We start from the raw sequence: 23,059 nt of genomic DNA, 5'->3' as shown, positions 1-23,059 counted from the left end.
CCATCCATCATCCATCATCCATCCATCATCCATCCATCATCCATCCATCATCCATCCATCCATCCATCATCCATCCATCATCCATCACCATCCATCCATCATCCATCCATCATCCATCCATCATCCATCCATCATTCATCATCCATCATCCATCCATCACCATCCATCCATCCATCATCCATCCATCATCCATCATCCATCCATCATCCATCCATCATCCATCCATCATCCATCACCATCCATCCATCATCCATCCATCATCCATCACCATCCATCCTGTCAGTCTCTGCTCTGATCCTGGATGTTGGTCTCAGTTTGGTGTTAAATGTCTTTGTAGCACAAAATGTTCCTCACAGGAATAAATAAATATTTTCAGGGTGAAGATGGAGCGAATCGTTTGATGCAGGATCAAATCGCAGACGGAGGGAAAAACATTTTAAACCGGGGGGGGGGGTTGGACCTGACACAAAGAGCAGCGAGTCCATTTCCCTTCTCAGATGTAATTATACAGAGAACCGGTCGGCGCGAAGCCGCAGGAACAGAAATATTAAATTTAAACCTGTGAGAACACGTCCTATTTTTAGAGGGGTCGTAATCGTCTTCCTGTCGAGCGTCTCATGAATCTTTTTTTTTCTCTCCCTCCTCTCCTGTAAAGCTTGAAAATAGAACAGAGGAAGAAGAAAACAGACTTTCATCATGTTAGAAGAGACTGCAGCGTTTGTTCCTGAGAATCACGTCTATCTTTAGAGAGAAAAACCTTCATGTGGAGAAAAAAACCAACAAAAATAACCTATTCTGTCTCATTTTCCTCATTTTGGAGTATTTTTGGAGGTTTTTTTATTTTTTATTTTTAGGATTTGTTCCAGTTGTCCTCAAATGAGACGAGTAACAGCCCGGGGGTGTGATAACAGACGTGTTTTATTAGAAATTCATCACATTCATCTTTGTGCTGTGAAAACTGTACATTTACAGGAGGTAAAACCAGACAGACGAAATATTCAAAGGGAAGGGAATCGGGATACAGATGGGGGGGGGGGGTCGGCTGGTGTAACATACGACAAGGTTATCAAAAAACACACTTACAGAAGACGTGAGGTTCGATTCCCCCTCCCCCAGTGGGGGGGGGGGGGTAATCACAAATATCCTGAAGCACGGTTTGGAGATACTCATTCACCCTATATAGTGTTTGCTTTATAGAAGTACAGCTATCTACCGTCACAGAGAGCTCCAAATATGGAGTCCTTGTGCTAAACAAATCTCTAGAGAATAAATTCCTTGAATTACTAATACAGATTTGTCGTACGATTTTTAATCTCAAGAAGCGTGGAGACGCTCCGTCGATGAGGAAGATGGTAGAAAAGTTCTGGAAAAAAAGACTCTTTATTTATTTATCAGTTCTTGCTTGAGCATCAAGCACCCATCATATTGCACTATTTCACATTGATGGCTGAAAAACACAAATGTGTTGAAGTCTCCATGGAAACCGAGACGCCGAACAAGGAAGTGACATCGGCGCCGGATGGAGGAGGGAAACCCTCTCTCCCCCCTCCACCCCCGAGAGTTCAGCAAGGCTGAGAAACAAAAAACAAAACAAAAAAAAAACCCCCAAATATTTGCTTCTTTTTTCTCCCAGAATGCACTGCTCTCGTGAGAGTTTGTGTTCATCCCGGTAGCTGGTGTTGTTGTTATGGAAACGGGATGCTGGAGAAAACCGGGATGCAGAAAGGCGGGTTTTTTTTTTATTTTAGAAGCTGATGTTGTTCCAGGTCAGAAGAACAATAAAACTTGTCGCTGACAGTCAACAGAAAGCAGGGTTGGGGGGTCAAGGGGGGGGGGGTGACGGTGTATCGTAATTATTAAGTGATAATAAGCGGTGGAATCAGCGAAGATCGTGGAAGAGTAGCTAAAAAACCCCCAAAAACAACAACGGAAAACTTTCTGGAAGTTACCTCAATCGAAAGAGGAGCAGCCAAAGGGTTCCTACCCCCCCACCCCACCCAAAAAAAATAGAATCGGGGGGGGATGAACCCGGAATGATGTCATTTTTGTCACCATAAAGTCAAGTGAAGGAAAGACGGGGAGAAATCCTCGAAAACGCGTCGAGAATGTTTTCTGCACCCGAGCCTCAAAAAGGTCGGTGGAAACGGAGCCGGTGGCCCCCCTCCCCAAATCCGACGACCGCCCCGGCCCCCTCAGAGACACGTTTGGAGTCCACACGGAGAAGCTACAGGGATGGTCCCTCCTCTTCCTCCCCGCTGTGGCTGTGAAGACGTGGATTGTGGGACCGACCGTCTCGCTTTCGGACGGGATTTCCGCTCCCGAACCAACAAAAGTGTGGGGGGGGGGGATCCGAGTTGAAAACAGGCGGCTGAAATCGCTGGGCCCCTCCCCTCTCAGACTTCGGTTTGCAGGTCGATGATGTCCTGCCCCACCAGGGGGATGGTGGTGCTGGTCTTCTCCCACTCCACCGAGTGCAGCTCCAGGGGCGAGGCGGCCAGGGGCTCCAGGTCTTTGCGGACCCAGGCGGGGGGCGACTGCGGGATTCCTCTGACCCCCTCCCACGGTCTTTCCAGAGGAGCCTGTTGCTTGTCCTGTCGGAGGGGGGAGAAAACAGACTCAGCTTTAGAACTAACGTCTGACGTCCGCCCTGTGGAACACCTAATATCATTAAATGGCGTGACTCCGCCCCCTGATGATGGGGGAGGGGTCTGAGTGAGATCTGACGGCGTGTGTCTCATCTACAGGCGGTGAGGCTAAAAAGTGTGTGAGGTCAAATTAGAAACACTCACACTGAGGTTCGTTTTGTCACTTCCTCCTGAAGACACACTCCATCTCACAGACTGGAAGGAAGGAAGAGAATACACCCTTATTCAAGTGACCTCCAGGGGGCGACATTACAATTATCATTTTAGTACTTTTACGCTTCCTGATTTCTATTTTCACCTTTCCTTCAGCATTTTTTGCTCAAAACCAGCGTTTATCTAGTAAAAAGACGGTCGGACGAGCGAGGACGAGTTCGGTACCTTGCTGTCGGAGGCGGGCGACTCTCGGTCTTTCTCGGCGTGATGCAACTTCCTGTTGAGGTCCTGGAACATGTTCTGATGGCGTTTCTTTGTGTGCATGATCTTCTGCGGAAGACGTGAGAGAAAAAAAAAAGAGCGCGTTCAGAATCGACACTTCCTGTTCCGGTGTTGAATATTCAGTCAGAGAAAGAGAAAGAGAAGAAGAAGAAAACGGCGTTTACCTCAAAGTCTAGCTCGGCGTAACGGGATTTCTGTCTCTGCGGAGAAGAAGAAGAAACGCAAAGGAAGTTGGGTTAGATTCAAAGATGAGACGCAGGAAATGCACTTTTCAAGCGCTTTTTGGGCGCTTTTCACGTCTTCCTACCTCCAGGGAGCTCATGGACAGCGTGGAGATGGTCTCGCTCTTGGACATCATGGAGTTCATGGACTCGAAGGTGTTCTCCAGGCTGCTGTGGGTGATGTGCGACTCGCTGGACATGTTGTGGATGTTCTGGATGGGCGAGTCGCGCTCCGAGTACGACATGCTGACCTGATCGGGCGGGATGGACGCCATCCCGAAGGCGGCCTGCGGCTCGGCGAACGGCCCGCTCAGGTGCATCAGCCGCGCCTGGGGCAGCTGCTCCACGCTGATGTTGTACTTGGTGGGGTCGTCTTTGGGTTTGGAGCGGAGCGTGGAGGTGGTGTTGGGCATCAGGACGTAGCCGCTGCCGTCAGACATGCTGCCTTCGGCCTGGGCGCGCGCCAGATCGGCGTCCATCTGCTTGAAGAGCTCGCCCTCGCAGACGTAGACGGGCTTCCCGCAGGAGGGGTCCACGCCGCCCGCCAGGCGGCTCTTCTCCCGCTTCAGGGTCAGGGTGTGGCTGGAGTACTCAGGGACCGCCTGCATGTGGCTCTTGCCGTGATTGGACGGGAGGGTGTGGAAGTTGGAGCCCATTGGGAGAGGAAGCTGAGGAGGAGGCATCTTCTCCTCGGAGGGACTCTTCATACCTGGTTTTTAAAAAAAATAGAGGAGTGAGGCAAACGGAACCACGTCAGAACCACAAATAATAATAATAATAATAATAATAATAATAATAATAATAATAATAATAATAATAATAATAATAATAATAATAATAATAATAATAATAATAATAATAATAATAAAGCAGTCCATAGTCTGATGTCCCAGAATACTAATTTTTTAAAAAAAAAATTTTTAAACAAAAAACATCAACAGGGACAGAAAGTAGTAATAATAGTCATTTTATTTCATTTAATTATTTTTATTTTTATTACTATTTTTTGTCCCCGTAGATTCTTTTTGTCTAAAAAATAAATAAATACAATTTTTAAAAAAAATAAAATAAATGCGCTCTGTGCGTTTGGATGTTTTAAGTGCAAAGCTCCACGTACTTTAAATGCAAATAAAAGATGGTTTAGTGAAAGTAGGAGTGACGGGAACTAACCTTGTCTGCTTGAATCTCCGTCTTTTTCGTTATCAGACTGTTGATGGAAGAGCACAAAAGTTCTATCAGTGCTTAATGTATGCGCATACTCATTTAGGGATGGGATGCAAGAGGCACTCAAGACATTAAAAAGGCAATAAGCCAGGAAACGCACCATATGCTGGGAGTGGCCGTTGTGATGCGAGCTGCCTGAGTCGCCGTTGCCGTCGTCCTTGCGGTCGACGACTCGGCACTTTACGGCTTCCTGAACCTGATGAAGGGGAAATATATGTTAGACTCAACGTTGGTTTGATGTTATTTATGTAAAGGAGCAGCTGTGTTCCCATTGGTGGACTTCCGCTCACCTCTCTGCGCAGGATGCAGTGAACCATGACGATGATGAAACCCTCCAGCGAATCGAAAACGGCGAACAGGATCTGGAAGAGCGCCGAGCGGCGGTCGGTGATGGCCAGCACGGCCGACATCCAGGTGAGGGCCAGGAGGGGCAGGACGACGCAGGAGCTCCACAGTGATGCCCTGTGTGTGTGTGGGGGGGGAATGGGGAGGAAATGAGCGTCGTTCGATTCGATGGCGACGACGGCGGTAAACCACCAAGAAAAAGTAACCGACGACACCTACCCCGCTCTCTCCTTCAGCTTCACGTCGGTGATGCCGTCTTTGGACACCAGTTTGTTGAAGACCAGAATACCGATGACCATGTTCACCTGTTTTTTTTTGGGGGGGGGAGACGATGAGGATGAGACGTGTTTACGAAAAAAAACCGGCTTAACTGAGATGAATCAAGACGTGAGAGTCCGAATATTTACCAAAACGACGGCGGCGGCCGGTCCGACGAAGGAATAGAGGAGACCGCCCTCCAGAGACAGCCAGCAGCTGGAGGAGAGAAGAAGAAGATGAACGCCTGAGCTAAAGGAGAGCTTCTCATTGGACACCAAAGGTCCTACAAAGGTCCTGGACTTACTAGTTGACGGTTCCGTATCCTTTGGCTTTGGTGAAACCGACAGAAACGGCAACAACCAGGGCAGGAAGGCCTGAAACGAGAAGAGCAAAGGGTGGAAAGTTAGACCCTGGAAGGGCAGAAAAAACCCCATCAAAGAGTCTCGAAGAAGAAGAGTTGTCGCTCTTACCCCAACCCAAGCACAGGAAGCGTTTGCGGATGATGCGGTTGCGGAGGCGTCCGGTGACGGCCATGTAGGACTGCCAAGCCTCCGTCAGCACCCAGCAGAAAGACGACAGGAAGAAGAAGTGAAGAAGAGCGGCCACCAGGGTGCACACCACCTTCAGAGGAAAGACGGGAAACTGTTGTTTAGTCGCCGAAACAGGAAGTTGAAGGAAGGAATCGGGAGGAAGAAGAGGAGGAGGAAGGTGCTACCTTGTTGCGGGCCTGAGTCTGCCCCACCAGGATCAGGGCGTTGGAGCAGATGATGGAGAGGCAGAAGTTGATGAGGATGACGGAGCGCTCGGAGCGGATGTACCTGGTGATGAAGGGGGAGAAATGAGAAGGGAGGGTAGAAACCGGAGCCCGGAGCGAGGAGATGTTGCCGGTTGCCGTGGCGAGCGTCGCCCCCGGAGGCGGACTTACTTCCACACGGAGACGTAGATGATGATGAGGAGCAGCAGGGTGAGAGAGGAGACCCCGCAGCCGACGATGAGCGTGACGGACGGCAGCAGCGCCTTGTCCATGATCTGCAGGGATTAGACAGGACCGACGCCGTTAGAGAGTGGGGGGGGGGGGGCGGCGTCTGAGGCAAGGTGACCCCAAGGTGAACGGGAAACAAACGGTCGAGCGTTTGAGTCTGAGGCTGACGCGGACATATATCTCTGCTAACGGTGGTGATGGTGATGGGGAGGGAAAGGGAAGGGGGGGGGGTTATTCAATTCCCAGCTGCAGTTCAAGGGGGGGGGGGCCGCTATGCTCAGTCATTAGTTGGAGCTGCCACAGCGACCTTGTGATCGCTGACAGACATCCGGCGCCGATCCTCTTCGCTCGCCGTTAGCTCGACGCTTGTCTGTCCTTCGCCGTGTCGCCGTTTTTGGATCCTAACCTGCCCCCCCCCCCCTCCCTGCCCCACCAAAAGGTGAAGCCATTATCACCTCAGCATTAATCTGCCCCCTTTTCCCCTCCGGTACGATCACTGACAGCAGCTTAGCACCCGGCTGGTGGCGACGACGGCGGGTGAGTCCGCCCGTCCCATTCTCCAAACGGCCCTGGAATTCATTCACCTGGAGCGATGGCGGGTCGCTTCATCTAACCCCCCCTCTACCACCACCACCACCACCCCCCCAGGAGATAATTGCTCATTTCTCTGCATCTGTAATCTCTGACTCACCCCCCCCCAGCGGCTCTAATGTGGCTGTGAGTTAATCCAACACCTCCGGTCAAACCATAATCGTGTGTAATAAGTGCATGGGGGGGGTAAGTGGGAAGGGGGGGGTAAATGATCAAACCCTCCGTTCAAGCCGTGTGATTATATTTTTGATAAAGTGCTGGGGGAGAAAAGGGGTGAGGTGTGAGGGGAGGGGGGGCTAAATGCTTCTGAAGGGGGGAGAGGATGGAATAAATCTCCAGCTCTCAAATTAGCAGCGCAAGCCGAGGACGTCGGGGGCGGGGCTTCGGCCTTGGCGTTGATTTACAACGCCCATGAATCCTCCGACGTGTCGGCGCCGTCTGTGCCTTTAACGCTCAAGGGACGCCTCCAGTCGGAGCGAAACGGATCAATTTGGGTTTAAAACGTCAGCCGGATCGCATCGAATCGCTCATGCGGCGGCGAGGGGGGGCGGGGGGTTCCATCTGGGTCGAGGCGAGCCTTACCCCCCCCCACCCCCCCCACTTTGGAACCCAGACAACCAGGTCGAGCTGAAACTGGAGCACGTCTCCTGGCTGCCCTTCACCGGATGGCGTGTTCCCATTTGGGGTAAATATGATGTCACTTCCTGTTTCTGTTCCGATTTAACTCGGACCCCCCATCCTCAATTCTAAAAGACGCCCCCCAAAACCAAACTGGGGGGGGGGGGGGCATCAATGCATGAGCAGACATCTCATTGGTTCACCGCGAAAGGAGGACGATTCAGAGATGTTGTGAATGATTCTGTCGGTTTTGGATACGGGAGGGGCTGTTTGGATGTAAACAACGGATGTGGAGGGGGTGGGGGTGGTTTGAGGTGGGGGGGGGGGGGCTATTCGGCTTCTGAAATAAAATTAGTCGTCTGAATTTGCAGCGGCTGCCGGAAACCATCAGACATCTGTTGATGCTGCTCTGTGTGGAAGATGGACAGCCCATTTCCTCCGTCCCCTGGGGGGGTTGGAAGATGGGGGGGGGGGGGTCTGGATGTTTTTTCCTTCAGCATCTCAGTTATCAAAAAGAATCACATCGGCCGAGCGCGCGCTGCAGAAGCCGTTGCCACGGCAACTGGAGAGCGATCAGCTTCAGAGGCAACACTGTCTTGGTGTGGGGGGGGGGGGTGGAGTGTGGGTGATGGGGGCGGGGGGGGAATTAAAGGTTTGCGCATGAAATACAGCAATGCGTAAAGATAAACGTAAGTAATCAAAGCACTTTAGTGTGGAAGAGATTGTGACGTCTGGAATCACGTGACATGGAATTAAATTCTAACAATTATATATTGATTAATGCTAAAAAAAACAAAAAACTAACCCCCCCCCCCCCCAGACATATAGAGCGAATAAAACTATTCCCAAACGATCCGGATCAATTTTTAAATTCGTCCGTTACGCACAAGAAAAACGCGTCAAATCCCCCCCCACAAAAACACCGCGCATGACGTGAACCCTTTAAAATAAACCAATTAATCATCAATCAACACGTTGATCGATATTTAATAATAATAAAAATATATGTAATAATATATTTTTTTAATAATAATAAAAACATTCATGTTAGAATCCGCGCGGAGACAAAGACGGACCGGCTTGGAACGGGACAGAAACGAGCGCAGCCCCGCATCCATCCCATCATCCACACCGACATGGCGCACGAACACACAAGGAGGACGAGCAGAGGAAGACTCACCGAGTCCAGGTTGATGCGCGCTAAGATGGCGAAGGTGGAGAGGCTGTCGCACACGCACCGGGTGCGGGACGCGCCGACCGGCACCGCTCTGCAGCTCCGCGCCGACCAGGAGCCGAGAAGAGACGAGCTGCAGGAGGAGGAGGAGGAGGAGGAGGAGGAGGAGGAGGAAGGACAGACAGGCGGGGACGGGGTTAGGACGGCAGAGAGCTCACACGGCTCCTAAATGGCATTTCTTATTATATAAGGGCTCCTGGAGATGTGCGCGCTCACGCAAAAACCCCCCAAAAAACCCGCATTTTTACGCGCGTTTTCACCTTTTTTAAAATAATAATAATTATTATTATTTGTGGGATTTTATCTACTGGAGCGTCTCTTCTGTTAAGATCTGAGCTGCTCTGGTGCGTCTCTGGATGGTTTGATCGTCACGTGATGAATCGATCCCATCATCATCATCATCATCATCATCATCATCATCATCTTAATCAATTCTTGTCTTTTTTTTCCCTTGCAGGTTTTTCCGGCTCCGTTTATCCGGATCACCGAGAACAAAATGTTCCCTCTTTAGAAGAAGAATGGGCTGTTAAGACCTGCCCCCCCCCCTGCCAACCCAACCACCCCCACCACTACCTGTTCACACTAATGATGCGTTCAATATCCATCCTGTTTATCCTGTCGACCCCTATCGGAGAAACAACTGCTAAAAGACGCCAAAACAGTCAAATCAAGACCAAAAAAAGCTCAGATTGAGGCCGTTTTTCTTCAACCTGCTGTCATCTGTCAAACAACCCCCCCTGCCCCCCCCCCACAAAGGCTGATGTCATCATCCTCTAGCTTGGAGGTCAAGAGTCACGGGCGTTCAACCGTGTGGAGCGGTGGGGGCTTTTTATCCAGGCTAGGCTACGATAAAATTTTTTTCACACAAATAAAAAAAACATGAAAGCAAAAATGAATATAATTTGACCCCCCCCCCAACCCTAACCCTGACCCCCCACCACCAAAGGCTCAAGAGTTAATTACATTTTCACCTTTCATTCATTTTGCCCTTTGCCTACCCGTCGACTGTTATGGCTTATGGTTAAAGGTGTGTGTGTGTGTGTGTGTGTGTGTGTGTGTGTGTGTGTGTGTGTGTGTGTGTGTTTATTTCTTATCAGTCCTCAACAAGTTTATAAATCAATCTAAATGCAAATGGTCCATCTGTGTGTTCTCCAGGAGCCCCCCCCCCCTCTGATGTATCTGAGTGTCTAGAACAGCTCCAACATTAACCTCAGATTCATCACACACACACTAACACACACACACACACACACACACACACACACACACACACACCAGCTGATCTCGGACAGTCACACGCACATTTAAACATTCGAACGAGTCAGGAAAGGAGGGGGGGGGACACTCACGTTTCGCTCTCGTCCCACGACAGACACGTCTCGTTGACGGTTCCCTGTGAACAGAAGAGGCAGACGGAGTCAGTGTGAGGAGTCTCTGCCGGCCCCCCCAAAAAAAAAAGAAGAAGAAGAGGAAGAACAGCCCGGCTGTAAGCGTGTGAGATGCAACAGCTCGCCACCTTCCCACGCTTCTCGCCTCCCTCCCCTGCAAATCAACCACCGGGCTAAAAACGTCCTGTGCTGCTTGGTGGCGACGACGGCCTAGTAATCGCCGCGCCCGGCCTGTGATATTTGCAGGGTCTCAACTGACGCCGGTGTAGAAGTAAAAGTCACAGTGTGGCCGCAAATGTCAGCAAAATGTCAGAGTGTGTGTGTGTGTGTGTGTCTGAGTAAACACCCAGAAGGGGGGGTTGTTGGGGTATTTTCACAAACTCACGTTATGCAGGTGCGGGAACTCGATCTCAACCGGGGACGACAGCAGGGTAGGGGTGGGCTTGACGATCACAGACACCACCTTGGAGTTGAGGAGGGTGGTGTTACTGTGGAGGTAAAACACAAAGACAGTCAGAAACAGTGGATTTCCCGGGGAGGTGGCGCCACCTGGTGGTGGTGGTGAGATATAGTGGCGTTACCTGTGGAAGGACATGATGGAGGCCAGGTTTCGGTAGAGGACGATTCCGGTCACAAACGCCTCGTTTCCTTCGATGGACAGGGCGTCCCGCGACACGGAGATCTTCTCCTCGGACGTCCGGATCCAGTCCAGCATGCCCCTCCAGCCCTTCACTGGGAAGGTGAAGTTGGAGCTGGAGCTGGTGGGGCGCTTGTGAATGCTCAGCACTGGGGAGACAGACGGATGGACGGACCTCTGTCAGCTGACAGGTCGCGAGTACAGTCTGGTCTCATGTGTCGATAAAGTCAGCGCACACATTTCGCGTTAGTGGCAAAAACGGTCACAGCAGCGTCAGTGTGACTTCACAGGGATTCAGAGTGAAGTTTGGAGTTATTCTGATGGCGTTGGATGATTGATCGATGCGTAAAAAGCGTGGGGTGTGTTAGCGTGATGCATTATCGCTGACGGGCGATACGGCGCTACTTATAGAACTTCGTTTTGGGCGCGAAGGCTCACCTAAATTGTCGGCGACTTCGTAAATGTCCTGGAAGTCGCTCATTTGGGTTCCGATGGTGCTCACGAAGTCCTCCACCAGGAGGAGGAACTCCTTCATGTTGGCCCCCATCTGGACAAAACAAAGACCAAATAAAGACTCAGAACAAAGGGGGAGGGTAAAGGGGGCAAAGGATCATGCAATGCAATTTTCTCGATTTGCTGCGCAAACATGTACAGAATTCACGTCCGTCTGTCCGTCGGGTTCTCTTCTCCTTCACAGAACTCAACAATGGAGAGAGAAAAAAAATCTAAAAGCAGACACTTCTTGCTGCTACGCAACACCAGAACTTCCTGTTGGCCATAAATGGGCAGAGTGTTGATTCATAGAGAGGTTTTCTTTTCTCTCGGTGAAGGGGAGGGCAGCCTGACTTGCGTGTCTTTGACGCACAACTGTGGGCGCGAGGTGTTCAATGTGCCGTCCCTTTACAACTGCTATAGCGCTATGCAGGGCGGCAGATTGGGGAGTGGGCGTCGCGATTCTCCCGGATTCCATCTCGTGCTCACCCTGACCGTCCATCCGTCCTGGTTTCTCTTTTATCTCGCTGGACAGCTTTCAAATTTGTGCACAAAGGTGTTAAAAAGGGGTCGTTTTTTGCTAGTCTAACTTTCCAGCAGGGACTCTAGAATCATTAGGTGGTGATTCGTGAATGAATTTTAGCCAAATCCTTTTCCTCCCCTGACATACACCTTAAATCTCTCCAAGGCAAAGTTCCTGTGAGTAAAAGAACCTTCAAAAGCTCACACACACTCGTCCCGCTCAGCCTCTTTTCACGTACCAGCTGTGCCTCTTCCCATTTGTCATGATGTTCCTCCTTCAGCAGGTTGCTGATGGTCTGGACATAGTTCTGCGAATCATTAAACGGGGGGAAACCAATTTGTTAGTTGCTATTTATGGTCAGACGAGGGGGTAGAAGTAATTTTGGGCTGAGGAGACTTCAACTCACCACGATGTCGGCGTTGTTCAGCCTCAGCCTGGTGGCTTTGTACAGCTCGGTGGTGTTCTTCAGGATCTCCATGACCGCCAGCAGGTCTCCGCTGTACGTCGCACCTTCGTCGGAGGAGAACCTGAGGCGCGAGATCACCTCCGCCATCCCGTCCACGTTCTGCCCCGCCTGAGCTTTGGAGATGAAGTCTCTCGACTGCAGGATGTAGAGAAGTTTGTTTCAACACGAGTTCATCGCCATCCAAACGTATAGCGCCATCGTTTTCACGGGGCTTACCAGTGTCTGGATGTTCTCGTAGTTCTTGGAGATACACTTGATGTGAGTTGGGTTCTCCCAGGAGGCCAAGCCGACGGCGTCCAGCGAGCAGCGGCGCAGAACCAGGCCTGTCGGAATAGAAATACACTCTTAGACGCACTGATGGTAGACGACGGATGAACGGTCGGACGTGTCGTTGGAGGTTCCTCGCCGTACCTGAGGCATCGGTGGGGCAGGCGACGGCGGCCATGTCTCCGGCGGGGGTTTGCTTCCACACGGCGTCTCCGGTGCTTTGCTCTGAACAGATCTCATGGGGTTCTGTGAAGGACAACCAAAGGGTTAACACATCTGTACTCTCTACCCTTCAACGACCACCGTCTGTGGCGTTAGCGCTGCTCACCGGGGCATCTCTTCTCATTGCAGCGCCTCTGTTCTGCCTTCTCTCCGGGGCAAACTTCTCCCCCAAAGAAGGGTCCTTCACAGTCTCTCTGCCTCTGTTGGCTCCCCCCTCCGCAGGTCTTACTGCAGCTCCCCCAGGTGCTCCAGGCGTGCCAGCGTCCGTCAACTAAAAACAGGACAGTTTGCATGGTAAACCCTGGGCTGAGACGCGTTTTGGTCCCTACTTCTGATTGGGTGAAGGAGTTTTTACCTGGACAGTCTTTCAGGAAGCAGTTGGCAGTCTCTTTCCAGCCGCCGTGGCACTCGGAGCCCCCGTAGGACGGCCCGTTGCACTCCCGAGTTCTTTGCATGGTGCCGTTGGAGCATGAAGTGGAACACGCGGTCCAGGCAGACCACTCGTTCCAGTGTCCGTCCACTAGGGGGTGGAAGAGGAACAGATATTATGAGTTGTTTCCAGAGAGGACAAGAACAGGAGGATTCTGACGCTGGTGCAGACATGACCTGTTTCAATTGGCTAACGGGACCAAAGTATGTGTGCAAACACGTCCATTTTTTTATTGTAAACAGAAGCAATGCATCCTTTATAAATCTGTGAGGCATTTGAATCAAGGGTGTAAGACTATGAGGAATTCTCATCTTAAAATGTTAGATAATGCAATAAAAGTCTCAGTAATAACTTCAAGATGACCCATCCTTAGTGTTCCTGACTTCTGCTGCTAGTAACATGCTAACGCAACAGGTTCTGTTGCTGGGAGGATAAAGAAACGTCCTGCAACAGAACTAAGAAGCTTTAAATGCTCAGAGCTCAGATGTGGGCTCACGAGTGGGACGCAGAACAAGGAGAGATTCTTATGTTCCCGAGTGACCATGGCTACAGCGTGAGTCACGCGCAGCTACTTTCAAAGCCGCTGACGAATGCCTGCATCAGATATAACCGCTGCAGATGCTTCTCCTGGTGGTGGGCGCTCCGCTGAGTCAAGCCTCACGCGTGAATCACGGAACAAACCTGCGCAAACAGCTCACCTGGACAGACGGCAATGTTGCAGAACTTGGTTTGTCTGGTGGGGCCGCGGCAGGGTTCTCCTCCGTTCTTGGGCATCTTGCATGTTCGGGTACGATCGCGGTACCCCCGGCCGCAGGTGGACGAACACAGGCTCCAGGGGGTCCACTCGTCCCAAGCGCCGTTCACTAGACACGCAAAGCAGAGAGGGGTATTTGAGTTAAAACATTTGGAATCTTATGGCAATGAGTCATGGGGCAATTCCTAAACTGGCCACAAGGTGGGGCAGTTCTCCAGGATGATGCCTTAGATATAACTATCCTCCAAAATTTCATAGAGATAGTTCAGAAACTTCCCTCTAACTCATCTGCACATCTTTTCTTGACCCTGCTCCCCTTGGTCCCAGCGGACATAGGGCTATCTTGGGGCAGGAAGGCAGTACTCACCGGGGCAGACGGCTGTGTTGTTGCATGGGCGGTTCTCCCGTAGGGGTCCGGTGCACTGGGTGGCATAGGAGGAGGTGGCGCAGACCCGGGTGCGACTCTGCCAGCCCTCCCCACAGGTGACAGAACAGGAACTCCAGACGGACCACTCGTCTGTCTTCACGTCTGCTGTTGGGGATCATGGAGGGGAGGGTTGATGCCACCGGTTCTCAATGGGGGAGAGGTTCTCAACACATCCAGTTCTTTACATTTAGAGCCTTTAAGACCAACAGAACTTTCTCTGACCTGTCTGCGTCGCCACGACTCCTCCTTGGGTGGAAACGTCAGTGTTGTCTCGCTTCAGGCCAATGATCGCCCTGAGGCCCTGACTCCTGTTCTCGGTGCCTGAGGGGTGTCAGAATCGATGATTATTTCCCTGAACATGCGTCACCTGCAGCTGAAACCCCGCCCCTTCCAGCCCCCCCACCATCTAAATGAAAGGTGGACTTACCGATGCAGGGCTGGGGGTTGCAGGCACGTCCTTCCTCAACTGTTCCCTCGCAAACGCCGTCCTCAGGTTGGCAGGTTCGGCTGCGCACCTGGACTCCGCCTCCGCATTCCTGGCTGCAAGGAGACCAGCGGCCCCACCCGGCCCAGCCCTCTGCAGGAAAACACACGGGGGGGTGAGATACTGAGCAAGGCTGCAAACCCATACCGCTGTAGAGTTATGCAGTTGAAAGGAGTTTCCGTCAACCTTTATTCGCACGAACGGCGTGAGTCAACGCCGTCTCCGTCATACGTGAGGACAGGAAGTGAGTAATGCGGGCTTTTTTGTGCGCAGACAATGAGCGAGGTCACGTCTTTGTTAGCGCGGCGCAGAAGCGCTCCGACCGGTGGATGTTCCATTTTAAATGGCGATTGTGTTCTTTTATCTGCCCGGCGCCAACCGTCACCGAGCACTCGGCGAGGCCAACGGGGCGAGTTGCTATGACGACCGTAAGAGCTACACTTCGATTTCCGCTGCTTGGCTGACTGTGAGTTCTTTATGCTCTTTTCGAACCCCCACCACCACCACCACCAAATCTAACAAACATGCCCACAAGTCAGACACCTTATTGGCCTTTAAAACCGAGATATCCCCCCCTCGCCACCCCCTAGGGGGTCAGGTTGTGTGCTGTTTTGCCAGTCTTGCCAATGAGGCCTGAAGATGTCCTGGCCACCTTTCATTAACTTCTCATTACAGCACCTGGGAAGGGGCAGGGGGGGGCACATCCTCGCCTGCTCCAGATTGTTAGTGCTCAGCGGCCCCTGGGACGCTAACGCTAAGAGATGGCAGCGCTACAGAGTTCGATCCTTGGCATCAACACTCTTGCCTCGTCGATACGGTTATAAAACCACATCACAAACACAGGGAGGGGGGGTACAGAGGGGTTGGGGGTGGGGTGGGGTTACAGGAAGTTCTACCGAAGGCCGGACAAACTTACTGATGATCTCGGCGTCGCGTCCGTTGTCTCTGGGAACGGGAAGGCACTTCTCCACGTAGACCCCGCCGCGGTAGCAGCTTCCTGGCTTCCTCTTGGGGGCCTCCCAGCACTGGCAGGGGGTGTTCATGATGCCACAGGGGTAGTCGTGGGTGCTGCTGGACAGGCACTTCTCCAGCCACTGGCACAGCATCTGGCAGGCGGGCATACTGGGGTTCCTCTTCCCCACCACCAGGAACTCGGCCTTGAACTCGCTGACTTCGCTCTGGACTCCCAGGACCTCCAGCCCGTTCCTGGGGGCCACCTTGCGTATCTGCAGGAACTGCTTGCTGGATTCCAGGTAGGTGACGGTGGTGGATGCGTCGCACAATCGGACCACCTCGTCGAAGCTCTCCATGCCCAGGTAGGTGCGGGAAGTCTCGATGAAGGAGTCGAACTGGAAGGTCCTGATCTGGCGCGGAACGCAGGAGTCGGTGGGCTTTGTGATCTTCATGTAGACGGTGTAGCGGCGGGGGTCAGGGTTCTGCAGGGTCCAGGAACAGGGCGTGGAGGGGAGGGTGGTGGCGGAGGAGAACACGCCGAAGAAGCGGCTCTGCTCCAGGGTGGCGCAGGTGGCCGAGGCCGGGCCGGAGGGAGTGCAGGAGGTCAAACCGAAGAAGAAGAAGAGCAGCGCCGCGGCCACCACGTAGGGGCCGGCGAGAGGAGGCCACGCCATTTTTGGGGGTCGGTCTACGTTCTGTGCAGATTTAGACGTTCAGATTACAGATGATCTGTCATGGAATGAGAAAGAGGAAGAAAGAGAACGTCTGATTAGAGTCTAACACCTGAAACCGTCACAACAAACTGGATATTCACGCCGACACTCCATTTTATCGCATTCACATCAATCGAGTTGATTTTAATGGACCGGGGGGGGGGGGTCGTCTATGATCAGTATCATAGAGTTTTCGGGCTGCATTTCCTCAGGACATAATTGCCTCCAGCCCTGCAATTACTGCACTTCACAGCAGGCTGGTATCTCCATGCTTTTGCTCTCTCCTCCTACACACCCAACTGAACCGTAAATCATGTGCGTCAGTCTGACGCGCGCAGAACCATCGCCACTGGCAACCGCCGACGTCTATTAGTTCCGTTATTTGGACGAAGCACTTTTCCAACTGAGCAGCAAACAGTCGGTGCAAGAAAGGTGCGACTGCACCCCCCCCCCCCCCTGCAGAGGCATGTTGAAGCATTTATTACCCCCTATACCTGCCTCGCACGTTTGTGCATCGAAGGATGCATTTAGTGCACAGATTAAAAATGTATTTTACACGTTTTATTAAAAATGCATGCAGGGAAATGAAGACAGTGGCTGCAGGAGCGTTCATCTGTGCAGCTGAAGGAGGTTGTGTTTTATTCCTGCCAGAGGCTCCAGAAGCAGGAGGAAGAAGCTGTTGCCGGGGCAACATGTGTCAAAACACATTTTCAGACTTATTCTGTCGTTCCCAGTGATTACTGTTAGGAGAACATCACTGGACATGATAAAGGGGTGTATTTTAGAGGGGGGGGGGGTTGGGGGTTAATGCAGTGTGGAGGTGTCTTTGAGACGCACCTGCACCTTTCAGGCTGAGAGCTCCTAATTACCCCCCTGCTCCGTCTCAGCCTCTCCTCTCCCGTCTATGCGCAGCGCGCCAAAGACGACTGCTTTATTCCCCCCCCCGCCCCTCCCTCCCCCCAAAACAACCGGAAGCTCCATGAATGGGCATTTTGATGAGGCACACAGCAGAGAGAAAGCCGTCCAGCTGTCGTAGGAGTTTCTCGCCACCCCTTTCGACCTCTGTCCGTTTGCTGTCGTCAACAACCACTCGGTTTGTTGTCATGGAGACGGGATGTTGGTGGTGTGTGTGCGCGTGTAGGGATGCAAGAATGCTTTTTTTCCGTGTTCAGAGGTACAGAGCATGAGGACGTGTGCAGGTAGCAGATGGTTGTTGCAGAACGCGCCGCGCAAAAACGCAGCTTCACACCTGCAGCTCCTCGGCGCGTAACGGCTGATGGATGAAGGTGCGCAGCTTCCACGCGTCATCATCACTTCAGCACACCTGTGCGTGTGTTTGTGTGCGTGTGTGTGTGTGTGTGTGTGTGTGTGTGTGTTGTCCCAACACACCTCATCCCTCCCCATGAACGCACACAACAGACCGCTCTCCCGGTCTGTCTCGCTTCGCTTCGCCGCTGCAGACACCTGCATGTGTGCAAAAAACAACCCCGAGACCAGCTGGTGGGGTTGTTGCACATCCATGTCACAGCAACCCCCCCCCACCACCCTACCCCAAACAAAAATAAAACACCCCAAAAACATTCACATTTGCTGTGGAAACCGATCAGTCTTCGCTGACCGGAACCTTCTGCGTCCCGGCTGGAACACAAGTGGGAGAAGTTTCGCTCCACCACCCCCCCCACCCCACCCCACCACCCCGGGAAGAGATTCAGGAGACATGAAGTCACAGGAATCTGTCACTCACGACAGATCCACGAAATCCACACTCAACTGTTTCATCCAAACTCATCCCAGCAGCGGAGTCAGCTTCATTTGGTGATTCAGAAGTTGTGCGTAAAGTCAGCAAACAACCACAAACTCATCCAAACCCCCCCCCACACACACACATCCACAGCATCTCCACTTACCTTCTTAACCCCCTCCTCAAAAGAATGAAGCTTCTCAGGTTCAACCACGTGTCGCGGCTTCAGCGATGAAAACTTTCTTTCGGTGTTTGAAGAAGAAACGGGAATGGATGCGTCAGGTTCCAGAGAAGCCCCGACGCACAGGACGGGGTTCGATCCCAAGTTTCAGTGCAGTCCACGCTCACAAGCAAAGAAAAATAACACGACTCTAACCAAACTCCAAAGAGTTTACTACCAACTTAGTTTAGCTGCTACGTCCAGAGGCTCTGGCGGGTAGCGGGGTGTTCGAATCGGTGGAATCGGAGCTCCAGCGGACGGTCCGCGCTGGTCGGTGCGCTCTAAGCTCCAGGTGGATGTTGGTACTTCTACTCCCGGCTTCGGAGTCTTCCTGCTTGTGGTCTTTGCACTGCAAGTGGGTCCAGTCTCAGTGTCGCTCTCGGCCTGCTCGAGGAGGTATATATATGCCACCCCGCCCCCCTCCCCTTACATGGAAGTTGGGAGTCAGTGCGTGGAGTGAATGAGACAGCAAAGCAAAAGACGAGAGGAGAGTGTGTGTGTGTGTGTGTGTGTGTGTGTGTGTGTGCGGGGGAAGATGCGGCTGTGTGCGCGCACGCATGCGTCCTTGCGGGTGACTATGTCAGCGCACGCAAGAGGAGGAGGGGAGGGGGGGAGGATGTGGAGGGGGGGTTGTGAAGGGAGGGATCTCTGCAGGGAGACAGAAAAACGATTATGTGCACCGATGTACGCAGATATGAACGCAGAGAGCCAAAGGTACCGGAAAGAGGATCAACGCGATGCGATGGCGTCCAGCCAGAGTGTTCCACGGGGCTGATCGATGATGTAACGCACGTGGAAAATACTAGAATCCCTTATTGATGAGGGGGAGACGTGGTGTCGTTCACTTCGTTCACTTCAATCCACGACACGTCTAATTCCAACCCGCCAAAGGCGCGCGTTTAATCTCACCTCCAAGCGGGAATACAGGAGGAGGGGATTGGTGTGGTCACGTGGGGTTCAACCCCACAGGTGTAACCCACCGCCCCCCATAAAATACCCCCCCTCCCCCCACCCAACCCATTCTGTCAGATCATGGAATTGGGAGTCACCCCTCCATCCCTTTACGCGTCCCCCCCTTCCATCCCCCTCTCCATCTCCCCCCCCCCCTCTCTGTCTTTTTCTCGTGGGAGGGGGTTTAATCTCGAACTGTGAACGGGATCACCTGCGGTGGGGGCCGGTTTCTCCTCCATCCAGTCGACCAATCAGGAAAAAAGTGAAGCAACCCCCCCCCCCCAAAAAAAAACCCATCGACAACTTCCTGAACAACTTGAGTCAGGAGGAAAAAACAACGGGGGACACCCTGCGCCCTGCGCCGGGGGGGGGGGGGGGGGTTCCAGCAGGGAAATTAAAATATTTAAAACCCTTGTATGAATTCGTGTGACATTTAAATGAGGCTGCCAGTACAGGTGGGTGTGTTCAGGAGCAGGAGGGGGGCTACTTTGACCCTGAAACTCCGGTTATTGTGACCTCCTGGAAATAAAGTCTCATCTGGAAAAGACTATTTTCAGAACACGGACACAGTTCTGAATAGTTGCTATTAGAGAACCACACGTTTCTCTGTCGCCTCCAGGAACTATTACACCTTCCCTTTTCTTCTTTATTCTTTTCTGACACCTATTCCTTATGGGGGGGGGGGATTACACGGGTGGATCATCAGCAGGCTGTCAGGGTCATTTGAGGGGCTGGACGCCCAGAAATAAAGTAATAATAATATTTTTTTTAAAAGGTGTGATTGCATTTTGGTATAAAAGATTAAAAATGTGCTTTTTCTGGTCGTGATTTCAGAAATAAAAAATAAATCCAATAATTTTCACGTTTTTAATTTAATAATTTGACGTATTAATTTGAGAAGAAAGAGAGGGCGCACGTCCAGCCCGGTGTCCGGTCGGTCCAGCCCGGTGTCCGGTCACGACAAGTTGGTTCTGGATCGATAAACGGATTTAAGACCCTCAAGTGTCACCGAAAAAATAAAAAAATCAACTTCCTGCGCGGGAAGTCACGCCACAATCACGTGAGATACCACCACCATCATTTAAATATCATCAAATTGGGAACTTATGATGAATTTAATGAGGTGATGATGGGACCGCGTGGACGCACCGGTTCTGATGCTCCGTTTTTGGTGTTTTTATGGCAAAAATTGACCATAAAAGAATTTTAGTTTTGAACTTTTCCTGCTTTATATGATCCCAAACTATTTTGGAACACTTCGACTCAGTGTGGAATGACCGAGAGGATTTCTCTGCTCTGCTTTTCCTCCAGTCGGACCCGGTTGTGTTGCGCCATGAGGGCTTCTGGCCCCTAGAGGGCGCTGTGACGAGATGCTGTGGTGCTGATGCTGCAGGCCGGGCCTGCTGGGGGCAGAGAAGGGAATCCTGTCATTAGATATTCAACAAATTGACCAATGCGGGTATAAAACACACATTACACCCCTCCCTTATAAGTCCAGGAGCCGCGGATGGGGGTGGGTGGGACGGGTCTATTTACTGGTTCACTTCTAATAAGGATCACTTCCGCAGAATAAGTCGCAGGTCACGTGATCGCCCACGTTTCTGCTGAAGCTGTGGATGAATTTGGATGAAGTCTCCGAGCTGGGGGGTGGGGTGGGGGGGGGGGGGGTGGATGGCTGGCCGAGGGAGAGATCACGTTTTTTATTCCGAGTGACGGAGTGGGATTAAAAAAATAAAAATAAAGGATGCAGATTCAGACATCCTTAATGATGAGTTAGTGTAAATCTGAGGAGGTAAGGGGCAATCCTGGGGGGGGGGGGGCAATAATACAACAAGTGATGATATAAAGGTGTGAATTTCTTCCAGGACTTGTTGAATGGACGACAGGGAGAAGGGGATTATTATGGTTTCAGTGTTAGTTCGCCGCCGCGGCTGCAGATGCCCCCCCCCAATTCCACCCCCCCATCTTTTAACCAGAAGTAGGGCAAACACAGCAGAGGAGAAAGAAATAAGGTCGGGCTGATGCTCGACCAATTTACCCCCAGAGGAAGACAGGCCGTCCGCCGGGATCGTCTTCTGGACGCGTCCGACAATCTGGGAACGACGGGAGTTTTGTGTTCATGGAAGATAAATATTTAGTTTATTTAAATAAAGAACGCCAACCCCCCCGCCCGCCCCCCTCCCCCAACGCGCTAACAGCTATTCAAGTTTCAGGATAAGAATGGCTTTAAATTTAGAAACAAACAAGCTTTGTTTGGTATTCTTAGCGCCTGTTAAAAAGGAGGGTTTTTAGTTTGTGTGGTTTCATGAAACTCAACTGAAGACTGGGGGGGGGGGGGTGAAAGACAAGACAAAAGACCAGCGTTTGGGGGGGCTGGCGTTCGCAACTTTATTTTCCCGGCCTATGATTATTCCAAAGAGGACGAGCCGCCCTGACTTCACCGTCCGGTAGAGACGAGGAGGCCTCCAGGGAGGGGGTCGCCCGATGAAGAGGACAAACCAACACATGCAAACAATTTATTTTTTTAATGTTGAAGGAGGTGGAAAACGGGGGCATTTTAATAAAGACGAGAAAGTTAAATGTGTTTTTCAAGAAAAAAAGAACAAATCCCTTCAGTTGTCTTCACCTCCATCTTTTTGTTTTCTGGATCTTTGGGGTCAAACTTCTGACTCCAGGTATAAAAAGCGATGGTTAATAACCGGGGGTCAGATGGAGGGACGTGAAACGGCGCCGGAGATACGAGCGGTGACCTCTGGAGTTTTCCAGGTCAGAAACTTTTTTTTTTTGCAGCAGTGGAATCGTTCTGAACGTCTTCCTCTGACGTCGCTCACATGATTCCGTTTTTATTCGGTTACATTCCAGTTCTTCCCTGTCTGAACCTGATGGATGTGACGGTTTTACAACCTTAATTCCAGCTAAAAACCAATTTTATTTTGAAAATCCCACCACGGGGGTCATTATAGTTAATTTGCCTCCAGAGCGCCGCTTGTTAAAAACACCAGAAGGGGCAGCTGGAAGCTTTCCTGCAGGAATCGATTAAAGACGTGAGGAATTGGCGCCGCCGCGTTTGACCTCATCGTCCGTCTCACGTTTCGCCTACGCTACATGTGTCAAACTCAAGGCCCGGGGGCCAAATGTGGCCCCCTCATATCATTTTATGTGGCCCGCCATAGCATAAAATCCAATCCACTTTATTTATAAAGCACAATTTAAATAAACACAAGGTTTCCAAAATGCTGCACAGTAACTAGATAAAAACACAACAGATGCGCCATAAGACCATGGAAATAATGCAGTTAAATAAAATATCAGATAAAAATCCAATAAAATCATTTAAAATAAGTTAAGAGCGGAAATAAAATCCGATGAAGACAATTAAAATAATGTGAAGTAATACACAAAAAATCTGAAAGGTGTCAAAACACACAGGGAAAGCGGGAGTCCATCCCATAGTTTAGGAGCTGAAACCACAAAAGGTAAGAGTGTCTAAAAATAAATAGGTCAAAAGTATGCATTGAGCAAAACTACACTTCCCACAATGCAGTAGTTCAGCCCATTTTTAACTTGGATAAAAACGTGGTGAAAAGTTAATGTCCTAACTTTTGTTTGGTGTTCGTTTCTTCATTGATTGATAGTTTGATCCTTGATTGATGGAGTTCTGTGGGTTTAATAACCTGACAGATTAAAAATCTTTTATTATGACTTTATTATTAATTATTACTGTGTTTCTAAAGCAGGTTGTCGTAACACAGGACCAACAAATGACCCATTCTGGTTAGACCGACGCTGCGCTCGTCCCTTTAACCCACATTCGCTCCCGTCTTACGTGTTTGACTT

General features: G+C 51.1%; 1 protein-coding gene across 1 annotated transcript; it reads right to left on the bottom strand.

Annotated features, from left to right (window-relative positions):
* Nucleotides 1-955: 955 nt before the first annotated feature.
* Nucleotides 956-18,598, bottom strand: LOC137607238 (adhesion G protein-coupled receptor B1-like). Its single transcript, XM_068332854.1, has 31 exons — nt 18,218-18,598; nt 15,560-16,326; nt 14,587-14,736; nt 14,382-14,480; nt 14,100-14,264; nt 13,677-13,841; nt 12,904-13,068; nt 12,655-12,819; nt 12,471-12,572; nt 12,276-12,382; nt 12,000-12,194; nt 11,832-11,900; nt 11,017-11,125; nt 10,523-10,727; nt 10,327-10,429; nt 9,903-9,946; nt 8,500-8,626; nt 6,054-6,157; nt 5,844-5,946; nt 5,599-5,749; nt 5,433-5,502; nt 5,278-5,344; nt 5,090-5,175; nt 4,816-4,987; nt 4,626-4,721; nt 4,472-4,508; nt 3,388-4,010; nt 3,245-3,280; nt 3,024-3,128; nt 2,790-2,840; nt 956-2,591 (listed from the first exon to the last, which is right to left on the bottom strand). The coding sequence occupies exons 2-31, from the start codon at nt 16,269-16,271 to the stop codon at nt 2,394-2,396; spliced, it is 4,581 nt and encodes a 1,526-aa protein (XP_068188955.1). The 5' UTR covers nt 16,272-16,326; nt 18,218-18,598; the 3' UTR covers nt 956-2,393.
* Between the last annotated feature and the right edge of the window lie 4,461 nt (nt 18,599-23,059).

This window comes from Antennarius striatus, chromosome 14 (genome assembly GCF_040054535.1).
Source record: "Antennarius striatus isolate MH-2024 chromosome 14, ASM4005453v1, whole genome shotgun sequence".
Lineage (NCBI taxonomy): Eukaryota > Metazoa > Chordata > Actinopteri > Lophiiformes > Antennariidae > Antennarius > Antennarius striatus.
Note: the sequence above shows the minus strand (reverse complement) of the source record. Positions and strands in the feature narration are given on the sequence as shown.